Source organism: Columba livia, chromosome 7 (assembly GCF_036013475.1).
Source record: "Columba livia isolate bColLiv1 breed racing homer chromosome 7, bColLiv1.pat.W.v2, whole genome shotgun sequence".
Classification (NCBI taxonomy): domain Eukaryota; kingdom Metazoa; phylum Chordata; class Aves; order Columbiformes; family Columbidae; genus Columba; species Columba livia.
The window spans coordinates 18192814-18213564 of record NC_088608.1 but is presented as its reverse complement, the minus strand read 5'-3'; the positions used below and the strand labels follow the sequence as shown (position 1 = coordinate 18213564).

At 38.2% G+C, this 20751-nt stretch overlaps 1 protein-coding gene across 8 annotated transcripts in view; it reads right to left on the bottom strand.

Moving 5' to 3' along the window:
* Positions 1–20751, bottom strand: part of SLC4A10 (solute carrier family 4 member 10) — a 158376-nt gene that overhangs the window by 33258 nt on the left and 104367 nt on the right. For 6 of the 8 annotated variants that reach the window (XM_065069652.1, XM_065069645.1, XM_065069647.1 and 3 more), the window contains 8 exons: positions 16015–16106; positions 11395–11552; positions 8967–9054; positions 8307–8453; positions 5064–5164; positions 3520–3694; positions 3201–3334; positions 1919–2164 (listed from right to left, as the gene is read on the bottom strand). In XM_065069652.1, the coding sequence (XP_064925724.1) occupies positions 1919–2164; positions 3201–3334; positions 3520–3694; positions 5064–5164; positions 8307–8453; positions 8967–9054; positions 11395–11552; positions 16015–16106 (1141 nt within the window). The remainder of the gene's footprint in view (positions 1–1918; positions 2165–3200; positions 3335–3519; positions 3695–5063; positions 5165–8306; positions 8454–8966; positions 9055–11394; positions 11553–16014; positions 16107–20751) is intronic. The other 2 variants (XM_065069646.1, XM_065069649.1) reach the window with 1 other exon arrangement.

The window sequence follows — 20751 nt, the reverse complement described above, 5'->3', positions numbered from 1 at the left end:
TCATAAGTAACTACAAAACCATTACATAAAATAATTTTGATAGCTATATATGTGTTGGAAATCACCATGCAGCAGTCAAATTTTTCTTCCAAACATCTGGAAGACACTTGTCCTTCAGGAATTGTGTTTGGAAAAATCTAAAACTTTCATGTTGGTATTCCAACGGGACAGGAGAGGTCAACAGCTGTAACTGGAGGATGCAGGTGCTGCTTTTACCATTCTGCATGCTCTGCACATTCTACATTCAACAAAGACAGTTACTAAGGGCAGGCAGCGAGCAAGCGACACCCTTCAAAAATCAGTTGGGGATTCTGATTAATGAATGGAATTTTAAGTAAAATGAGGAACATTTATTTCTAAACATAGGGACTATGATATTAATAAACTATAATAAAATAGAAATACCTATCACTGTAGCCCTATACATGCAAGACTATTAATCTTATTTCTCTGAAATCTCAAGCAATATCACAGGATTCAACTACCCGTGAATAAAGCTAGCTACCCAGGAGGCTGTATTTCTATTTGTGTTTACGCTATTCATTAAATATTTTAACAGCTCAGCTTCACCTGCTAAATGGTTTCTGAATAATTCTTTTGTATTTGCCTGGATTTCAACATCTATTTTTCAAAACCATATGAGAACATAATATTTTCTTTCCCTTCAAGACAACTACTTCAAAGTGGTAAAGGAAAAAAAAATCCACAAAGACTGCACAATACAAGGCTCTTTAGAGGAAAACACTGATTAACAGAAGTTGAATAAGACCAGGATATAACTTCAGCTGCATGCATAGTCTATTCTTTATTGCTTTTTCTTAAAATTAATATTCCTTTGTCTACTGATTAAACTACTAGAGACATTTTTTTTTTCCCACCATGATGAGAGAGTATGTCACAGAAGAATGACAGTGCCTATAATTTATCTTGTTCTGTGTATTAAGGTAGATAATATGCATTCACATTCAGGATTTGCTAACTATTTTTCTAGCGATAACATACACAAAGCTCAAATGTTTTCTCTGTTGCTGCATTTTGTTTTTCCGAGCTTAAAATGCAAATGAGACATTTGGATGAAACAGTCCTGTTTTTCCAGTGAACAGAAGATGTGGCTCTGTTCAAGCATTGTTCCATTTGGGCCCCACCCTGCTCATGGAAAGGGTTCAAATGGGTTCAGTGAAATAAAACAGACATTTCTGGAGGGGGATCTTCTCTGAAAATGCTTTTTGATGACATTTTAGTTTCTGAGGTGACCAGGCTTAGATTGACAGACTAGGATCTTGTCCTTTACGTATTGATTAAAATAATTCACTTCTTTATTCTCCAAGTAGAATACTACCTGTCAAAATTCCACAATAAAGTAAAGCTACCTAAATGAAGCCATATTAAAAATCTTGTTATTAAGAACAAATTGATTATGACAAAATCTATCACTGCTGAGCAGCACCTAGTATTTCCAAATCTACTTCAGTTCTTGGAGCTTGAACCTTAACTGCCAGAGAGGTTAAAAGACAGGAGGCACATCAAATTATGTCCTTTTTATCACCAGTACAAGGTTATAGTAAAAGATCATTGAGTTACACTTCTTTAAATAAAAATGTGAACAAAGACCTAAAGTTGAGTTCCCTTCAAGTCATAATTTTTATTCTAGGAATTTTAAGTTGCATGTGTGTAAGCTTTTCCAAACTCCAAGTCAAGATATTTTTTACCTATCTTAAGTAAACGTGTACTTCTTGTACACATATCTCCAGTAACTACTACTTCGACATGCAAGCATCATGCTTAACTCAATAGCTTCCACAAGTTAAGATTGCAACTACTGCAAACTTTTCCTGCTGCACACTGGTTTGCCTTCCTCACAGAGGAAACACAACCTATGAAAAGAAACTGCAGTGTTAACAGAAGAAATCTTACTTACGAGTACTTTGTCAGCAGATCCAAATCGTTATGCATGTTGATTGGATATGTCTCACTGAGATGAAAGAGCTTCTCTAAGGCCTCATAAATGAAAATGATGCAGATAAGAGAAGCAAAAGCTTCTTCAGTAAATCGGGTAATGTAGCAGACTAGGGAGCTTGCATCAGTTGCAACAAGGATGATGCACAGGATTGCAGTCCACAGTCCAATGCTGGCTCTCAGAGAAAGGTATGACAACCCATACTCTCTGAAAAAAAAAAAAAACAAAAAACAAAAAACAAAAAAACAACAGAGTTTATCTTTTGTCCAGCTATAGTAAATGGAGAAGAGAGGAAGCTCCAAAACTTCCTTTGCCTAGGGATGTGCGATTCTGGGGACAGTGTGAATCAGAAATTATTTACCTATTGTGAACTCAAGATACTGTCAAATCACCTCTTGACCTGAGCTCTCCTCCCAACTAACAGGACACAAGGAGCTCTATCTCTACTGCAGTGAGTGAGCAGCTTTGAGATTAGTCACACACATGAAGTGTATATGCTCCACCCACTTTTTATCCCATATCCTGCCTTGTGAACAGTCAACACCTACCAATTTCTTCTTAAGCTGCAAGAATAGCTATATTAAAGACTTTCATGAAAATCCTGTATGCCTGTTGTATATGATGATAGAGCTCCAAACACGCTCGGTGACATTATCACAGAGAACTGGAAGGTCTACATGAAAGTGATAAAAGCTTTTAGAGCAGCTAAGCAGAGGCACCTACTCTATATTGTTCAGGAGATCTTGGTGCCGAAGTTCCCATCACAGCAGGAAAGCAGAGATGTTCGCAGAGAAGCACACTATGGTTGCCAAGATGCAGACATAATTTTTACCCACCCTGTGGCAGAGACATGTCATGCATAGCGCATTCACATAAAAGTGGGGATATGCTGTTCTGGCAAGATGCTTCACCCCTTCTCTGTTCGGGTGGAGGAAGGGCAGAGTCTATATTAGCACTTATTGAAAGATGGCACCCCTGCCATTGCATGCACTTCCTGGGTGAGATGTAACACCTTTTGCATGATTTAGGGATGAGATAAACCACTGATCTAAATTTATTATTTCAGAGTAGAAAATGATACAATTACAAGAAAAAGGAAAAAAAAAAAAAAAAATCCTGAAGCTCGCATCCCCTTCAAAACAGCTTTAAAAAAAAAACAAACAAACCACACACACTTTGGGATCAGTGTCTACTTTTACCTAACAACACCTGAGGCATGATGCATATTCTGACCTTCACTTACTTGCAAAATTTGAATAAGATCTTCTCAAACACTAAAACTGGTCCTGTGCTGCCAAGTATAGTGAGAGGCTGTCCACCAAAGAGAGAGTAGGCAATCCCAGTCATGGATGCTCCAAACAGCGATTCTATTGCACTCTGAATGTGATACAGAGAAAAGTGTCCATGAATTTTCACACAGGTTCTTTTTGTAATATCTTAGTCTGTAGACTTCTAAACATTGAAACACCAATATTTAAAGGTGATTCATGCAGCAGTAAGAAAATACTAAACACAAACCTAGGAATGTAAGTTTGTTTTAAAAGTTCAGATTTAACACATACTATACGACCTTCAGTTGCTTCTCCCAGCAGACCACCAAATGTGATGACAGGAGACATGCAAGCACAGTAGAGAAACAAAAATGATGCCAGACACTGCAGACTGAGAGCATCCCTGAAGTCACTCCAGAAGAAAGGAGCTTTTCTTTTTATATCTAAAATCAATCCTCCAAAAAATCTAAACAAAAATAGAAGAGATCAAATTAATTAAAAAGGCATACCAAACTTTATTCCACAGTATTGCTTTAAATATACTGCAGAGAAGGTATTGTTACTTTATCAAATGATACGTACTCTTATAATTCATTCTTCCCAGAAAAAAGTTTCTGGGAACCCTGTCTTGATAACTTCAGTTAGGAAACTGTATTTTTAAAAAAAACTAATTTGCATGTTTCTTTTATAAAATCTTCATCTTATCATCCAGACGCAAAACTTCTGAACAGTTGTTAGCTCCCATGCATAAAACATTATTATTTATTACATGAAATAATTCTTTGCTTTTGTTTGATCAGAGAGCTACCACAGTGCCCATTTTCCCACACGTCTACATATAGAGCTTCACCTTCTTTATTTGAGAACCTGTTTCTCAATACACTTGGTGATAGAACTGAATATAGGCCACCATTCTCCAAGGAAAAGAACTGTCATCTTCTGTCATTTACACTATGCTAAATATAATAAAATATTTAGGAACAGATGCTTCCATACAATATACTCTACAGTTAAAGTAAATATCCCCACGATGCTCTTTTTCTCACAGGCACCCAAAGTATCAGAGGATGAAATGCTAAATATTAGGACAACCCTTTGAGCTGTCAATTACCAGGTTCACCAGTGAAAGAATGGCTTACAGCCAGCCTGGCCATCATCTCCTCTGCCCCACTGTCTACCCTAACACTCTAGCTGAATCTTTAGCCTTATGCAGGTATGAACGACGCTGAAATATCAAGAGACAGCAAGGTAAAAGTCCATTGCACAACTACACTGCAGTAAGGCAACCACTGACAGCTGATGCACTTGCACCACACCACATTAGATGAGAGAGCATAAGTATTCCTCGGGGCAATTCTTCTTTCTGGTGTGTGTGTATTGTTGCCACGGTGCTAATCATAGCCTCATGTACCAGCACTTACCATGGCTTGCTGAGATTCAAAAAAAAAAAAGCTAGAGCTGCACAACTCAGAAACTTCAACTAGAGAATAGTTGCACACACACATAATAAATGGCACAAGACCACTCCCAACTTTTCCTTTGTGCTACCCAAAACCAAGAAACATTAATCAAGTTTAACAGAGGTCTGACCTTTATAAACAATAGAGAAAGGAGCTTGCAACAAATACAATGTGAAAACTCAAATCCTCTTGCCCTCTCCCCCTCTCTGCAAATTAGCACGCATTGTCCTTTTCAGCTATGTGTTACAAATCAGGAAAAATGCCTGAAAAAAATCATATGTCAAGCCAGTCATTTGAGAGAGAACCAAACCATTATGATTCCCTTGCAAGTACAGCACTTAGAACACTTCAGATTTTGTGTATGTTTTCACTAACTTTCCAGTGCGTTGCAGTTCTGGGCCAGAGTGTCCTCCAGGTTGTTCTGCGTCCCCATGGGCTGCAGTCCCATTTGGCACTCCTGGGATCTTACGCTTCTCCTACCAAAAGGAAAAGATACTTCTCATGGGTCTTAGCAAGCAAAACATAATTTTAGCAGAGGAAACAGGCTTTGAGTGTTGAAAGACTAAACATGCAAATTTCATGGTAAGATTCATCAACACAACTTCTTCATAAGCTGTACATGAGTTCTATAAGAGGAAATACCACAGTATCACAGTATGTTTGGGATTGGAAGGGACCCCAGAAGATCATCTAGCCCAATCGCCCTGCCAGAGCAGGAACGCCTAGATGAGGTCACACAGGAACATGTCCAGGTGGGTTCTGAATGTCTTCAGGGAAGGACACTCCACAACCCCCCTGGGCAGCCTGTTCCAGTGTCTGTCACCCTCACTGAGAAGTTTCTTCTCAAATTTAAGTGGAACCTCTTGTGTTCCAGCTTGATCCCATTACCCCTTGTCCTATCATTGTTTGCCACCGAGAAGAGCCTGGCTCCATCCTCATGGCACTCACCTTTTTATACTTATAGACATTAATAAGGTCCCCCCCTTAGTCTCCTCTTCTCCAAACTAAAGAGACCAAGTTCCTTCAGCCTTTCCTCATAAGGGAGATGCTCCACTCCCTTAATCATCTTTGTTGCCCTACGCTGGACCCTCTCCAGCAGTTCCCTGTCCTTCTTGAACTCAGGGGCCCAGAACTGGACACAATACTCCAGATGGGGTCTCACCAGGGCAGAGTAGAAGGGAAGGAGAACCTCTCTCAATCTACTAACCACCCTCCTTCTAATACACCCCAGTTTGCCATTGGCCTTCCTGGCCACAAGGGCACAGTGCTGGCTCATCGTCACCCTGTTGTCCACTAGGACATCCAGGTCCTTTTCCCCTACACTACTTTCTAATAGGTCATTCCCCAGCCTATACTGGAACCTGGGGCTGTTCCTGCCCAGATGCAGGACTCTACACTTTCCCTTGTTAAATTTCATCAGGTTATTCCCCACCCAACTCTCCAGCCTGTCCAGGTCTCACTGGATGGCAGCACAGCCTTCTGGCGTGTCAGCCACTCCTCCCAGCTTAGTGTCATCAGCAAACTTGCTGATAGTACACTCAATTCCCTCGTCTAAATCATTAATGAATAATATTGGCCCCAGTACTGACCCCTGAGGCACTCCACTAGATACTGGCCTCCAACTAGACTCCGCACCATTGACTACCACTCTCTGGCTTCTCTCCTTAAGCCAGTTTGCAACCCACCTCACTACTCTATTGTCCAGACCACACCTCTTCAACTTAGCAACTAGGACGCTGTGGGAGACTGTGTCAAATGCTTTGCTGAATTCAAGGTAGACCACATCCACCGCTCTGCCACCATCCATCCACCTTGTTACATTCTCATAAGAGGCTATGAGGTTGGTCAAGCATGACTTACCCTCAGTAAAGCCATGCTGACTGCCCCTAATAACCCTCTTATCCTTGATATACCTTGAGATGGCACCAAGGACAAGCCGTTCCATTACTTTCCCAGGGACGGAGGTGAGGCTGACCGGTCTATAATTAACCTGGGTCCTCCCTCTTGCCCTTTTTGAAGACTGGAGTGACATTTGCTTTCCTCCAATCCTCGGGCACCTCTCCTGTTTCCCAAGACTTGGCAAAGATGATGGAGAGCGGTCTAGCAATTACTTCAGCCAGCTCCCCCAGCACCCGCGGGTGCATCTCATCTGGACCCATGGATTTATGGATGTCCAGACTACTTAACTGCTCCCTAACCCAGTCCTCATTGACTAAAGCAAACTCCTCCATTGATCTGGCTTCATCCGGGGTCTCAGGGGTACAGGGCTCCCCAGGACAGCCTCCGGCAGAGTAGACTGAGACGGCATTCAGTAATTCTGCCTTCTCTGTATCTTCTGTCACCAGGGCACCCACCCCATTCATCAGTGGCCCTACATTGCCTCTGGTGTTAGTTTTATCTGCTATGTATTTGAAAAAGCCCTTTTTGTTGTCCTTGAACCCTTTCGCCAGGTTTAATTCTAAGGAGGCCTTGGCTATCCTAGCTGCCTTCCTACATCCTCTAACAGGAGCCTTTTATTCCTCCCAAGTGGCCAGCCCCTGCTTCCATGACCTGTAAACTCGCCTCTTCTGCTTGAGCATACCCAACAGATCCCTATTTAACCACACAGGTCTCCTGGCTCCCTTCCTTGACTTCCTGTGTGTGGGGATGCTCTGATCCTGAGTGTGGAAGAAGCAATCTCTGAATGCAATCCAGCTGTCTTGGGCCCCTTTACCTTCAAGCAGTCTTGCCCATGGGATTTCCCCCAGCAATTGCTTGAAAAGGCCAAAGTTAGCCCTGCTGAAGTCCAGGGTTGCAATTCTACTTATTGCCCTGGTCCTACCACACAAGATGCTGAACTCCACCATCTCATGGTCACTGTAACCCAGGCAGCCCTCAACCTTTACTGTTTCGACCAGACCCTCCTTGTTAGTGAGGATGAGATTGAGCAGCACTCCTCTCCTGGTCAGCTCCTCCACCATTTGCATAAGAAAGTTATCATCAATGCACTGGAGGAACCTCCTGGACTGTGGCTGGCTGGCTGAACGGTCCTTCCAACAAACATCAGGGAAGTTAAAATCCCCCACAACAACCAGGGCCTGAGACTGCGAGGCCACTCTCAGCTGCCCATAGAAGGCCTCATCAACTTCCTCAGCCTGATCTGGTGACCTGGTCCTCATCAGTTCTAGAATGCTGCCCCACTGGGACAAGCCCAGCTTCAGAAGGAATTTAAAGAATTTATCACAGAAAATCCTGTATCAGAAAACATTTTAATGAGTAGCAAGCCAGGTTGCTTTGATCAATTCTTGTAACAAGCATAAAACAAAAGCAAACCATGGCTGTTTGGAATAATAATGTTTGGAATAAAGATTCTCATGACCAATTACACCAGAATTTAACATCTTTAGGTATGACCATTTCTTATTCAGGAGAGAACTAGTATTGAACTACAAAAAATGTCACCACTATACTGTATGTTGGCAAGACACAGGTTGTCTTAAAGTAAACTAACAACAACAACAACAGAGTATGCAACATGTCTATACAGTGACTCTGCTCAATGCTAAATTGAGACTTAATTCTACCTAGCAAAATTTCATCACAATGTTTAAAAGGGTCTGAGTTTTACAGTGTACAAACCTGAGAGGGAACATTTTTAGGTGGTTCTATTCTAATTGTTGGGTCCCACTCCCCAGGAGGGAGAACAGTAACCTGATCGAGAAACTCATCAATTCCAGACACCAAGTCATTGCGGTCTTTTGCTTTGTAAGCAACATCATGGAACACCTGTGAAAAATGGAGAAGAGTTTGTGGTAAGGAAAGGAGATGAGGAAAGGAACTCTCTCATGATATTTTCCATGACAGCCCCTTTTCTCTGAAATAGAATGCACTTCATGCCGTTCCCACCAAATAAATAATCGCAGCTTCAACTGACTAGATTTTCTGGTACATAGCTTTAATTGAAGTTCCAGCTGCTATGGAAAGACATTCTTATGGGTGCTAAATGTTCTAGATATTTTACAGTCTAAAACACTATTAGTTACACTGGAATGTAACTGCATAAAATGGAATCTTCTCAGTTAAGATATCCTTGCATGTGAATATTGTTTCTCATTTTGTTATCTCCTTATGGCAGCAAAATCTGGGCTGTTACAGGATCATGAAATAAACTACAATGCTATTTGTGCATCATCGGAATGATTAGCCACGTTTCATATGGATGACACCACATTGGAGATTCCGTACCACACATCTTCAGTCAGTACAAAATGACAACAGCAAAGCCACAAATAAAAATACCTCATCTGTCATTAGTGTTGCAATTGATCTTCCAATCTCATGGTATTGTTGCCCTTTACCCAGCGGTCCAAGGAGAATAAACAAAAATCTGCAAATAGAAGATAACTTAAAAAATTGTAAAGGATAGATGATTGAAAGTAGCTATACATACCACAGAAATACTTATTTTAAAATTGGACTAAAAGAACCTCTAAGACAAATATTATATATAAACTCCTTCAAGATCTTCACACATGCATTTAAATATGAAGCTCTGGTTAGAAAAGATGTTGAAATAACTTCCAAAAATATATTATAAGCTTCACAGCCAGACTTGGAGAACATCAAAACCTCCTTACATAACAAACCTTATCTTACATAATAAATATATGCAAGTATAGTCTAGGTACAGAACACATTTACATTCATTTATTTCACATCTACATTAATTTATTTAATTCTGTTAATTCAACAGAATCAACTACTTTATGGTAGCAGTATTATTGCAATATTGGGGAAGTTAAATTACCCTTGAATAAAGATCATTTTTAAATCGTTCCTTCTGCCATTAAGGCTTTAGACAGCCTCTACTTTAGGCTTGGGGCTAGTAAGGTTCTATAAAATGCAGAGGACAGGTTCAAATGAAATAATTGAAATTCTCAGTTTTGCTAAAATGCAAAATACAAATTTTTTACTAACTTTTTTTTTTTCAGAAATTCTTATTTATTCTAATTTTTAAACATTTTCTTTTGGCCAAAAAGTCAATAAATCTGTTGTTTTCCTTTTGGTAGTTTGTTTGTTTGTTTGGGGAAAACTGGGGGAGGTTATGAGGAAAGGCCTCAAGAGGTTTTTTCAAAGCCTGCCCAGTCCCTCAGTGTCCCTTATAGGCATGTAAAAACTAGAAAAGACAAAAAAGTAACTACAACTTAATGTTGTACTGTTTATCTGATCAGTAGCAAAGACCTGAGTCTCAACATTTCATAGCATAACACTCCATCCTGAGTGTCACAAACGACTGCCTTCTATCAGAGTTCTACTTTTATAGAAACTACAAGAGGAAAGGGGAAAGAGGGACAGAATCTGTCTACAAACATATGCACAAATGCAAAAAAAAAAAAAAAAAAAAAAAAAAAAAAGGCGAGACACTGCAGTAATACTTAAGTCAGTGAATTCTGATATGAGAGAATCAGTCTGGAGTTTTGACCTGAATCAACCCTAGCTGGAAACAATATATCTGCAGATCTACTTAAATGCTTTCTATTTGACTAAAAAGTCTGGTTTTGACTTTTTGGTCTGGTAAATTCCTCCTAATTTGTTCTCAGAACCAAAGTTCTTCATTAGAAAAAGTTTCAACTTAGAAAAAATGAACCTATTGAAAATTTGTGATTAAAAGTCACATTCACTACCAAGGAAGAATCTCCAAAGTAACTTTTAGAGAAGCATGATATTTACAGCATGTACATCACCTACTCACTTTGCCTAATCAATCAAATCACATAGTTTGTTTTTTCCCTTTACTCAATTCCTTCTTATTTTTTTTCTTCTGGACATAATTATGCAGTATCACATAAGTAGTTTCAGTTCCAGACGATCATTCAGGTGATTGTCCCGCTCTGCTCTGCACTGGTGCAGCCTCACCTGGAGCACTGTGTGTAGTTCTGGGCACCACAGGATAAAAAAAAGATATGAAGCTGCTATAGAGTGTCCAGAAGAGGACTATGAAGTTGGTGAAGGGTTTGGAGGGGAAGCCGTATGAGGAGTGGCTAAAGTCACTTGGTTTGTTCATCCTGGAGAAGAGGAGATTAGGAAGAGACCCCATCGTGGTCTACAGTTTCTTCACAAGGGGAGAGGGAGGGGCAGGCACCAAACTCATCTCTCTGGTGACCAATGACAAAACCCGAAGGAATGGCAGGAAGATGTGCCAGGGGAGGTTTAGGTTGGAAAAGGTTCTTCACCCAGAGGGTGGTGGAACACTGGAACAGGCTCCCCAGGGAGGTATCATGTCTCCAAGCCTGACAGTGTTCAAGAAGAGACTGGACAACGCCCTCAGACACATGGTGTGAACTGTGGGGTTGTCATATGCAGGGACAGGAGCTGGACTCGATGATCCTTGTGGGTCCCTTCCAACACAGAACATTCTATGATTCTATGAAGCTGCATATTTCACCTTAGTATTTCATCTGCAGTATTATCAGTTTGCACAGAAAAAACTGTGTTGTACCCTAACAAGCTATCATTTCTACTTCTGCAAAGAATGATTATCTGTACACACAAACAGTATAGTTCTGAATATACCCCTGTATTATTTAAAGGATGAATGGGTAAAAAGACGTCTTTGTTGAAGGAAGGACCAAATTTGTAACTCAATATATGACAAAATTGAAAGTTGCATTACTCTCTCTCCACAAGGTAGTCAGAAAAACATTAAAAGAAACAAATCCAACCATACCTTGTTGGAATCGGAACTTCTGCCAGTCCCGTAAGCAGCACTGCAGGAGATAACCTGACAAAAGCAACAACTGCACGGTCCAGGAACTCCAGTTCACCTACTAAGATGTTTGACGCTTCAGCTCCAGGTGGTATTTTTTTCATGAAGTGTAGGTCAACCTGGGAAATGTATATCAAATTACAATCTAAAATGTATTAGCAGGGATTTTTTTTTCCCTGATTTGTTGACAGAGACTTTCTGGGCCCTATACTATAATGTTAGTCATTTCAATTATATGGTTTCTACTATTCTTGTCTGCTGAATATTTTTTTTTTTAATAAAAATATTTCTCAAAAACAAACAACTGGTCTTTGATTATTTGACTTATTTTTCTTGGAAACACAGTTAAAGTACTGCAGAATTAATTTATAAAGACAATAAAACATTCAAAATCTTGTTAAGAATATACTACTAACTTACTACTACTACATTTTATCAATAAACATAACAGCATCAATAACTCATAACAGAATCAATAATTCATAATAGTAGAAGAAATGAAGACACCTTATTTTTCCCTCATAACAATTCTGGAAATCATGAATTCATAGTTTATAGTTGCTGTATCACAATCTCTATGAGAAGAACAGGTTCCACTACACATAATTTTCCTTCTACTACTCTAAGTCAGATGTATTTTGGTTTTCAGATTTAATGGAAGACAGTTGCTTTTCCACTGAAAGTGACAGAAAATAAGCCATGACCATGACTGTCTCAAGAGTAAATAGAAAGAGCAAAGCAGAATAAAAACTTTAGAGTTTTAAGGCAGTGATGTTGACTTTTACAGGGAAGGTCAGAAAAGACAGAAACAGCTTCATCATGACACTGCTATATAAACTCAAGGTATTTGCCTAAAAATGTGTTCATTCGTATTTATATCCTCAGTATCAGTCTAGAGTTTACTCTGTAACAAGATCGACATGGAGTAATAGAGTATATAATGTATGTTTGATTTCATTATGCACCAGTATTGTCTACATTTCAAAATGCATGAATTTTTTCATTTGCTTTCCTTTTATTAATCTAAACACAACAACAGCAACCAAATCCAATATAAACTGTTAAAGTGGACCATTTCAATGTCTATCTTACAGCCATCTGTCAGTACTAGTTTGCATAGCTTTTGGTAATATTTAGAAAATTGTTTTCTTGCAAATGGCTCTGGCATTAAATCAGAATTCAGATATCACACAGTTGCATGTGTAATGAAATCTTATTTCCCTGAGATCACAAAGAGATGTCTAAGCCTAAACTAATCTAGAATGATGATCAAACACCTCACAAAGTTAAACAAGCATGAAATCTACCTGGAAGGTTGGAGTCTAAGTACTTTTTCAAGGTAAAGTATCAGGAAGGTAAAATCTATTCCCCACTCAAATCACTAAAAAAACTCCTTAGGGTAAAATACAAAAAACAAACAGATTCACTTTGCACCTAATTTTGGTGTCATAAGTCATTTATAGGTGAGAGAAAGGAAGCAGTCCTTCAGGCACACAGCAATGTGCATTCTGTGATGTTTTCACTTTGTGAATGGATTTAATAACTAGCGTCTCATATAAAACATGGTACAGTTGCCACCTTATGGTTCCACTAACACACACATCACAGGATCAAGATTCAAATCTGAAATAAACATTCAGTCTCCCATCTACCACAAACTATTCCAGATGTGTTTCCTGTACTACTTATCAGCTTGACATTCCAAAATCCTTTAGGTAGTGAACAGAGCCCTGGTTAAAAGGAAAGTAGCTGGCAGAGAAGCATCAAACTGGGCAAATACACCCGAGCCCTAGGTGTTTCTTCAACCACATAACAAGAGCAGAGGTGGCCCTAGAGTGTTCTGGGCAATGGCAGAAGCTACAACATTCAAATGCTTCATCTAACCTATCCATCATACCTCTCTTATCCCAAGAGTTATTCAGTCTGATAGACCTCATGTGCATCTTCGTCTTCACCCTAACCAGAGCCACATTTCTGACCTGGCACTAAACAGTCACAGCAAGCTCAAATTAAACATAAAACTAAACTAATGTGGAGGCTGCTCCCCTCCAGGGCAACTCAAGGACTGAAAACAGTGCTGAGGGCCTCCCACAGAACCAAACATAAACTGACATCAAGGCAAACAGAAAACAGCCAATATCACTTCTCAGGAAAGCCCTCACACATATTAATCCAATTTATTTATAAGCAGGGCCAACGAATATTCAAAAACAAGTCAATTATTTCACATGGTATTTGAAAGACCAAACTCTGTCAGTATGGAACAGGAGTTTGATTCAGAAATACTGCTTCCATGTGGAACACAGGAAGGTTGCCATGAGAAGGAACACAGGTGCAGTCTCTTCATTAATTTCATATTTCAGGACAACCAGGGTTCCCTTCAGCCTCTGGCATAAGAAGTGGAAATCAGCCAGATGCAGTTGTTAAACTGCCATCCCCACCCTGCTCAGACATGGGATAAAGTGGTGCTGTGACATATCACCTCACATTGCCCTGGGAATACAAAGTCCTTGTGGTGTCCCCAAAGGAAGAGGAGTGACACATTTACAAGTACAAACATCAGAAACCATGTCTCCTTCTCTGTTGCTGAAGTAACACTTAAGACAGCTTTTAGTGCTGTATCTCACACTATTCACAAACAGGTACCAATACAATCAACAGTCTCAGTGTTGTGTTCAGATTGTCAGCTTTTTGAATCAACTCCAAAATTCGAAATATTAGAAGCAGCCCAAGGGAGATGGATTAGCAAGGGGAGAATATGTGAGGTAGTCAAAGGTGCTTTTCTGTAGAAGATAAATGAAATTAATATGTGGAACAAAAATAGAGCAAGAAATCACAGTACTCAAGAGAAAATTAGTGCACTGTTCTACTTTCCCTCAGTCTGTGTATACAATTCCAATTATAACCATTGGGAGCTATTGCAATAGCACATTTTAAGGGGATATTCTGCTTTACTTACGCATCTTCAAAAGGATAAATAGATCTATTTAAAGGCACCCAAAATAGGTATTTAAATTATGATCTTTTACTGCAAACAAAAGCTATTCCTTTCATATTCCCTTGTTTGTATCTAACACTGCTGAGGCTAGTCAAAAGATGACACCTTGATCTCTTCTCAGGCCAGTTTAAAAAGGAAGAGCTCTTTTGATCAGCAAAGCTGCAGCATCACCAAAAAAGAGTGACTGAAGGATCAAATAACGCAGCCTCCATTCTTGTTCAGTACGGACACCATGCAGCTAGATAACAGACTGGGATTTTGATCCTGCACTCAGAGCAAACGAGGAAACATGCAAGAAAAACACTACTAGAAGTCATGTCATTCTCTTTGGGTTGTTATGTGCTTCACTTCTGCACAGCTTAATTTATAGCTTTATTTATATTTTATATCCTTTACAAAATTTTACATCTTGATATTAGAAGACTTGCCAAAGCAATTAGTTTTAGTTAAAACTTCTAATAAAAAATTTCAGGAAACCAAAACCATACATGACTTTTTAAAGCATTGTAATCTTAATTTTAAAGTATTAGCATTAAATTTTTAACAACTTGCCACTGTTTATAGATCTCCTTGCTACCTCTGCAGAAACATGGCCCACAATACATCTCCAGTGAGCCTCCTTTCTTCTTGCTGTCTTTGACAAAAAGATCTGTTTCCCACCTTTATTTCAGCTATACACCATTCCTAGTCTGGCATGTTCAATCATGAATTCAAATGATGCACATAGCTACTGCTGCTAGGAAATAAGTCTGGCACCAGATGGAGCAATCACATAACTCTACATTTAGCTCAGCTGCACTTACATTAAGATTCAACAGACTCAAAGCGCTGTTCTTCAGAATTTTGGTTTAAATCACCTTTTTTCACTTACTCAACCTTGGTTGTATTAACGTGTCAGCTGAAGTCATCTATCCCTGTCAGGTCTGTCATCTGTATCTAATGTGACAGTTTGTTTTAGGTACATACCAACTTCTTAAACAAATTAGGATTCTTCTTTACATTAAAGCTGAGAAGCTGTTTGCTTTTCTTTGCTATCTAACATTGAACTGTCATTGCAATCTCCACTACTGAACAGTTAACAACTTTTGTGAAGTGTACTGAAATATCTTGGCTTGCCAGGAGAAGTAAGTTATAGGTTTACAGAAACACATTCTGTTTAAGACATCTGGAATCCACAAGTTCAGGTTATAAAAAACATAGTTTGCATTCCTGCATTACTTCTACAAAAAGTAAAAATCTGAGAGGTAAATCTGAATTATAAGAATTCTGAATTACTTTCCTACTTAGATAAATTTCTGTTAATTTGTAAAAAGTCCCCCTATATATACACCTATGATATTGACATGCAATAATTTTATCTATGTTCCTGAACTGTGATTTCCTCTTACTAGTAATTTATCAAGAAAACAAAAAATGCTTTTTTTTTCTAATAAACAAACTGTGTTGCAGTGCACACTAGATTTTAATGCTGAAGTAAAAATTGCACTTCATAGCTTTTCCTGACTCACATGAATTCATTGCATTTAATTTAAAAGATCTATTTGGCAGTAAGGAAACTCTCTTCACCATCAGTGAATACTCACCTTGCTAAAGTCAACAGTGCTGTTTTCTCTGCTCACATCGTTCTTGTTTTCAATACAGGCTGGAGCAGACTGTGGGGAAACAATCTGACCTGCTAAAAAAAGTACCATTATTACAGAATACTAACAATTACTTCTATAAATAAAGCAACATCTAACGAAATAGTTGTTAAATAACTACACACATCTCATTTCATATGTATGTGAAGCATCTAAACATGGCATTTTAATTAAAGACTTATTTAGAATAACATTCTCAAAAGACAGAACATTTATCATGTGCAGTTAGGAATGGGAGAACATAATTTAGAAAATGTAAAAGATATTATCGAATGTTGGAAGACAAACTTTATATGCCAATAAGATTTTAAAGATATTACAGTTGAGGAAAGTCCTGTATTCATATAGATTTTGTAAGTAAATTGAGAAGCTGCCAATTTTGGGCAATATCTGTCTACAAGAATACTCCTCACTGAATAAAACAGGATTACTAATTTCCATAAATGTACTCATGTCTATAAGAATGTTCTGATTATAACTACTACAAAACCCAGCACAAAAGTAGACTGCTATAAAAATAGATGTATTGGAAATTAAGATGATTTAACAACTCGGTTTTGAACAATGTGATGGTTGACATGTGTAAAACACATGTTTCAGCAAACACATTTTCAAAAAATTCCAGTGAAGATTTAGTAAAGTATTTTATAGAAGTTTTTAAAGTATCTCAAGATGAGAAGCAGCATTTAAACATGCCTCAGTCTCATGTAAGCAAACAATAAGCCTTGTGACCAACAAAATTTTGCCAACAAAAGCTCAAAAACAAAACAAAACCAGGATTAAGTAACAAGTATATGCCCCATAAAGTGTATTTCTACTTAATGCCAACATTGCCCCTGTGCACAGCCAGAAGCCAGCGTGCACAGTGCGAGGGAGCAGGGCTGGCAGCGCGGCAGCACACCCGCGCCCCGGGGGGACGGGTCGTTCCCACCTGCCCTCCCTCCTCCTCCCTCCCTAGCACAGCACGAGCCACACACAGCCCTGAACAACACAACAAAGTACAGGAAAAAGTACCAAATGTATGAGCCAACTATCTCTTACTGCCCTAACACATACCCAGGAATAACTACAGAGTCCAGCTGGCCCAGAGTCAGCATCTCGTGCCCAGCATATATTTGTTTCCATAGCAAATAAAGTCTCTCATATGACTGAGAAATGATAATGTGAAAACATTGGTTCTGGTGAAAATCAACCTAAATTTACACAGTAACAAGGACCATATGTTCACAATACTTGAAGATTAAGACAGAAAGCCCTACGCTAGGTACATGTTCTGGGCAATTCCAAAAGCCACAATGTGTTCCCTCGTGCCGCTGTTACACACACTTGCAGTCCCAGCATGTCCTCAGTCACAGCCAGGAAACAGAGTGCTTCACAGCGTCCAGCTGACCAGGACAGGGGACTTGCAAGAGTATCTCAGCCATTGCCAAAATACTGAAATATCCAGCTTCTGTCACAGCTGAGCATCACGGTATCCCTGGCTAACTTGGGTCATGAATTCCCAGTTGAAACACTTGCTCAAGGAAAAGGTTTGTTTTCATGAAAATCAACTACTCATTTTCCACTAGGCAAATCTCCCATGACCAAAACAGTTTTTAGACTCCTGCACTGGGTCCTGGTAGCATAGCCAGAGAGATTTCACTCTGATTAGAAAGTACAGGAACTAAATGTTTTAATATGTATTGCTATAAATCTTCTTATTAAGTGTATCAGTCTTAAATACATAAATATTTCCGTTTTCTCTCTGATTCAGGACAAGGACAGATCAAAACACAAATAGAAATTAGGGCTTTTACTCAGCACTACAGTGAAATAAACAGAGAGTAGCAAAAAAACAGACATGACAAGCATGTTAACCTAACCAAGTGAGTAAAAATAAGTCTAGATTAGAAATCGCATATGACAAGAATAAAGGGTTGATTTCAGAAAGCAACATACTAATGTAACTTAAAGGAATTCGCATCAAAAAGTATTATTAATTCCTAAATGTCACAAGAGACAACTTTTGCAAATCAGAAGCCAGATATTAAATATGCAACATGCTTATAAACAGCTATTCAATTTTTGTTTGTTTTAATTAGAATTTAAAGGAAAAAACTCTGAGTTCCATCTTCATCAAACCACCACCTTGACACTATGTACACTACTACCCACACACTACTTCACAGGGCAAATGTTTCTGTATTGTTTATTTAGCAGTCTTAGAATTATTTTTCAAGGAATCATCCTATAGTATTATAACTATTAAAAACAATTAATATATAAATTTGATTTCTCTACTCTTTTTGAGATTTTAATAGCATAATTTTAAAAGCTTCCACTAATTCTAACAGAGAAACCATAAAATGCTCAGGGGAAATTTCTGCCCTAACTTACTGCCAGAAAACTTTAAGTCTAGTAATAGTAGACCTTTTTAACTCAAATTTCTTTATTTTAGACACTCCTCTGTATTCTAGGATCTATATAAAGGGAAATACTTGTAATAATTACTTATATCAATATGCATACCATATTACAAAGATGTTACAGGAAAGCAACAGAAATATTACTTCATTATCTTTCTGTTGCTAATTAGAGATTTGCAGTTACACTTCTTTTTTTCTGTACCCAAAAATTCAACAAAATAAGAGCAGGGATATCTGCCAGGGAGATAAAAATATTGACCAACAAAGGAGTCAGAGCATGGGCCACCCGTTAAATATACTGAATAATACATTATAAAATAATAAAAATACTGAAGTTTTAACATTATAATGGGAGATGTCAAAAGCCTCCAAGCAATTAGCATTACAGTCCAAAAACTAACTTTTACATATTTCTCTATTTTTCTTTTAGGAGAAAAACATGTAAAAACGTACACAGTAGGAAATAAAAGCCACAACAACTAAGTATGTGAAGTTTATAAGAATAGCATATGTTCTTTTTCTGTGCCAATGGAACACCTCAAACTTTGATTTACCCATATGCTGAAAGAACACAAGTTTTACCTTGAGGCAGTAAGGGACATTTAAATAGCTCTGCAATTTACTACAGCTTGCTGGATCTTGGAACAAGAAACAGGGGGGGAGTTTACTGTACTGAATAACAATTGAAGATAACAAGGTAGAAAAGGTAGATAATTCCACTTTTCACATTATAGTCATGAGGAGAGTTTTTTAAACACACTACAGGAATGCATGTTTGTTAGGCAACGATGCAGTTGGTAAAGTCTCTAACTTGGTCTCTGTGTACTGGGGTTTGGATAGATTTTTGCTCCTATGCACGATTAGTTTGTTAAATGCCTGTATATTTTGTACTAAATAATGGGTAGATGCAATGCTATGGTGGCCCTCTTAGAGCAGGACTGCAATGCTACATGGTTATTTTTATATTCGGTAGCTTTTTCTACTTCTGAGATATGAAACCACAAAAAAATGCAAATATTAAATTAATTTAGTGTATACGTTCATGTTGACTTAAAGGAGGTGTCTTTTGGGGAAATACTGTTTAATACATGAGTAATTCCCAATGAGGTAGGACCAAAAACATACTGATGGCCACCTAGTGAACATTTGTATCACCATGTTACACTGGTTTTCCAAAGTCATTACAAATATTCAGTTTGTTGAAGCCTGTTCACTGCTACATAAGTGCTTTATCCTCAAGTCACTTAATTGCAGAAACTGATTGTTTTCCTTCAATGAAGGAAATAGTTACTGGCACCATGATGGTCCCATGAAGCAAAAAGCAATTAAAGAGCTATATGAATGAAGAGAGGAGCTGTCACACCATACCTAGACTAAAAGAAAACAAACAAACAAACAAATGCATTTCTTCTCTGATTTCCACCAAATCGTCAACAGTCACCACTGGATCATATTGTCTCTGGAATACAGTTACACTAAATCCAAGTGTTCTCCAAATTTTATCTTTATAATATGGGATCTTTCAAAGTTACTATGTGCAAAAGAAAAAGAAAAAATAAAAAGGCACCAAACTCTAGCCAGGCTTTTAACGGCCGAGAAAAACACTTGTAATGGTTTATTACTTCTCTGAGTTGGCAGTGTGAGGTTTAGGCTGGTAAGAATGGTGAAGGCATAAAACATCAATAACAGGGAATAAAAGCAGCAACAGACTTGCCATTTATTCAGCTCTTCCATGACCTGTTCTTACCAGTTCCGCTTCAGCTCTCTCAAGTAAAATGTTTATTTACACATCATATGGGGTAAATATTTATTTTTTAAGAGTGCAATGTAGTACTTTGAGTCCTTATAAATCTGAAGTTTAAAAGCTTCGATTTATCCTGCAGTCCATCTACATAAAGCACCTGAAAAGTTGCATTCTTTAAGAACTCAGAGTGCCATTCGGATTTTTTAAAGTATCAAACAAATCCACAATGTGTTATCATTGAAATATCCAGCCTACATACAAAGGAACTTAATACCTAACAGACAAAACCACACTAAAATGAGTATTAAGGCTTACCTATGTATTAAAAAGCCAATATCAACACAGTTTTCAAAATTATATTTTAAGTTGGCATACATAAAAAATGTGGTTTTTCAGATAATGTGAAATTGCCAGAGCTTTGGATAGAGCAAGAATTCACACAAAACATATTATGTCATGCAAAAGCCAAGCATCTTAAAAATCAAAATCCATCAAAACGTTTAAATCCATATTTGTTACATTAACAGATGT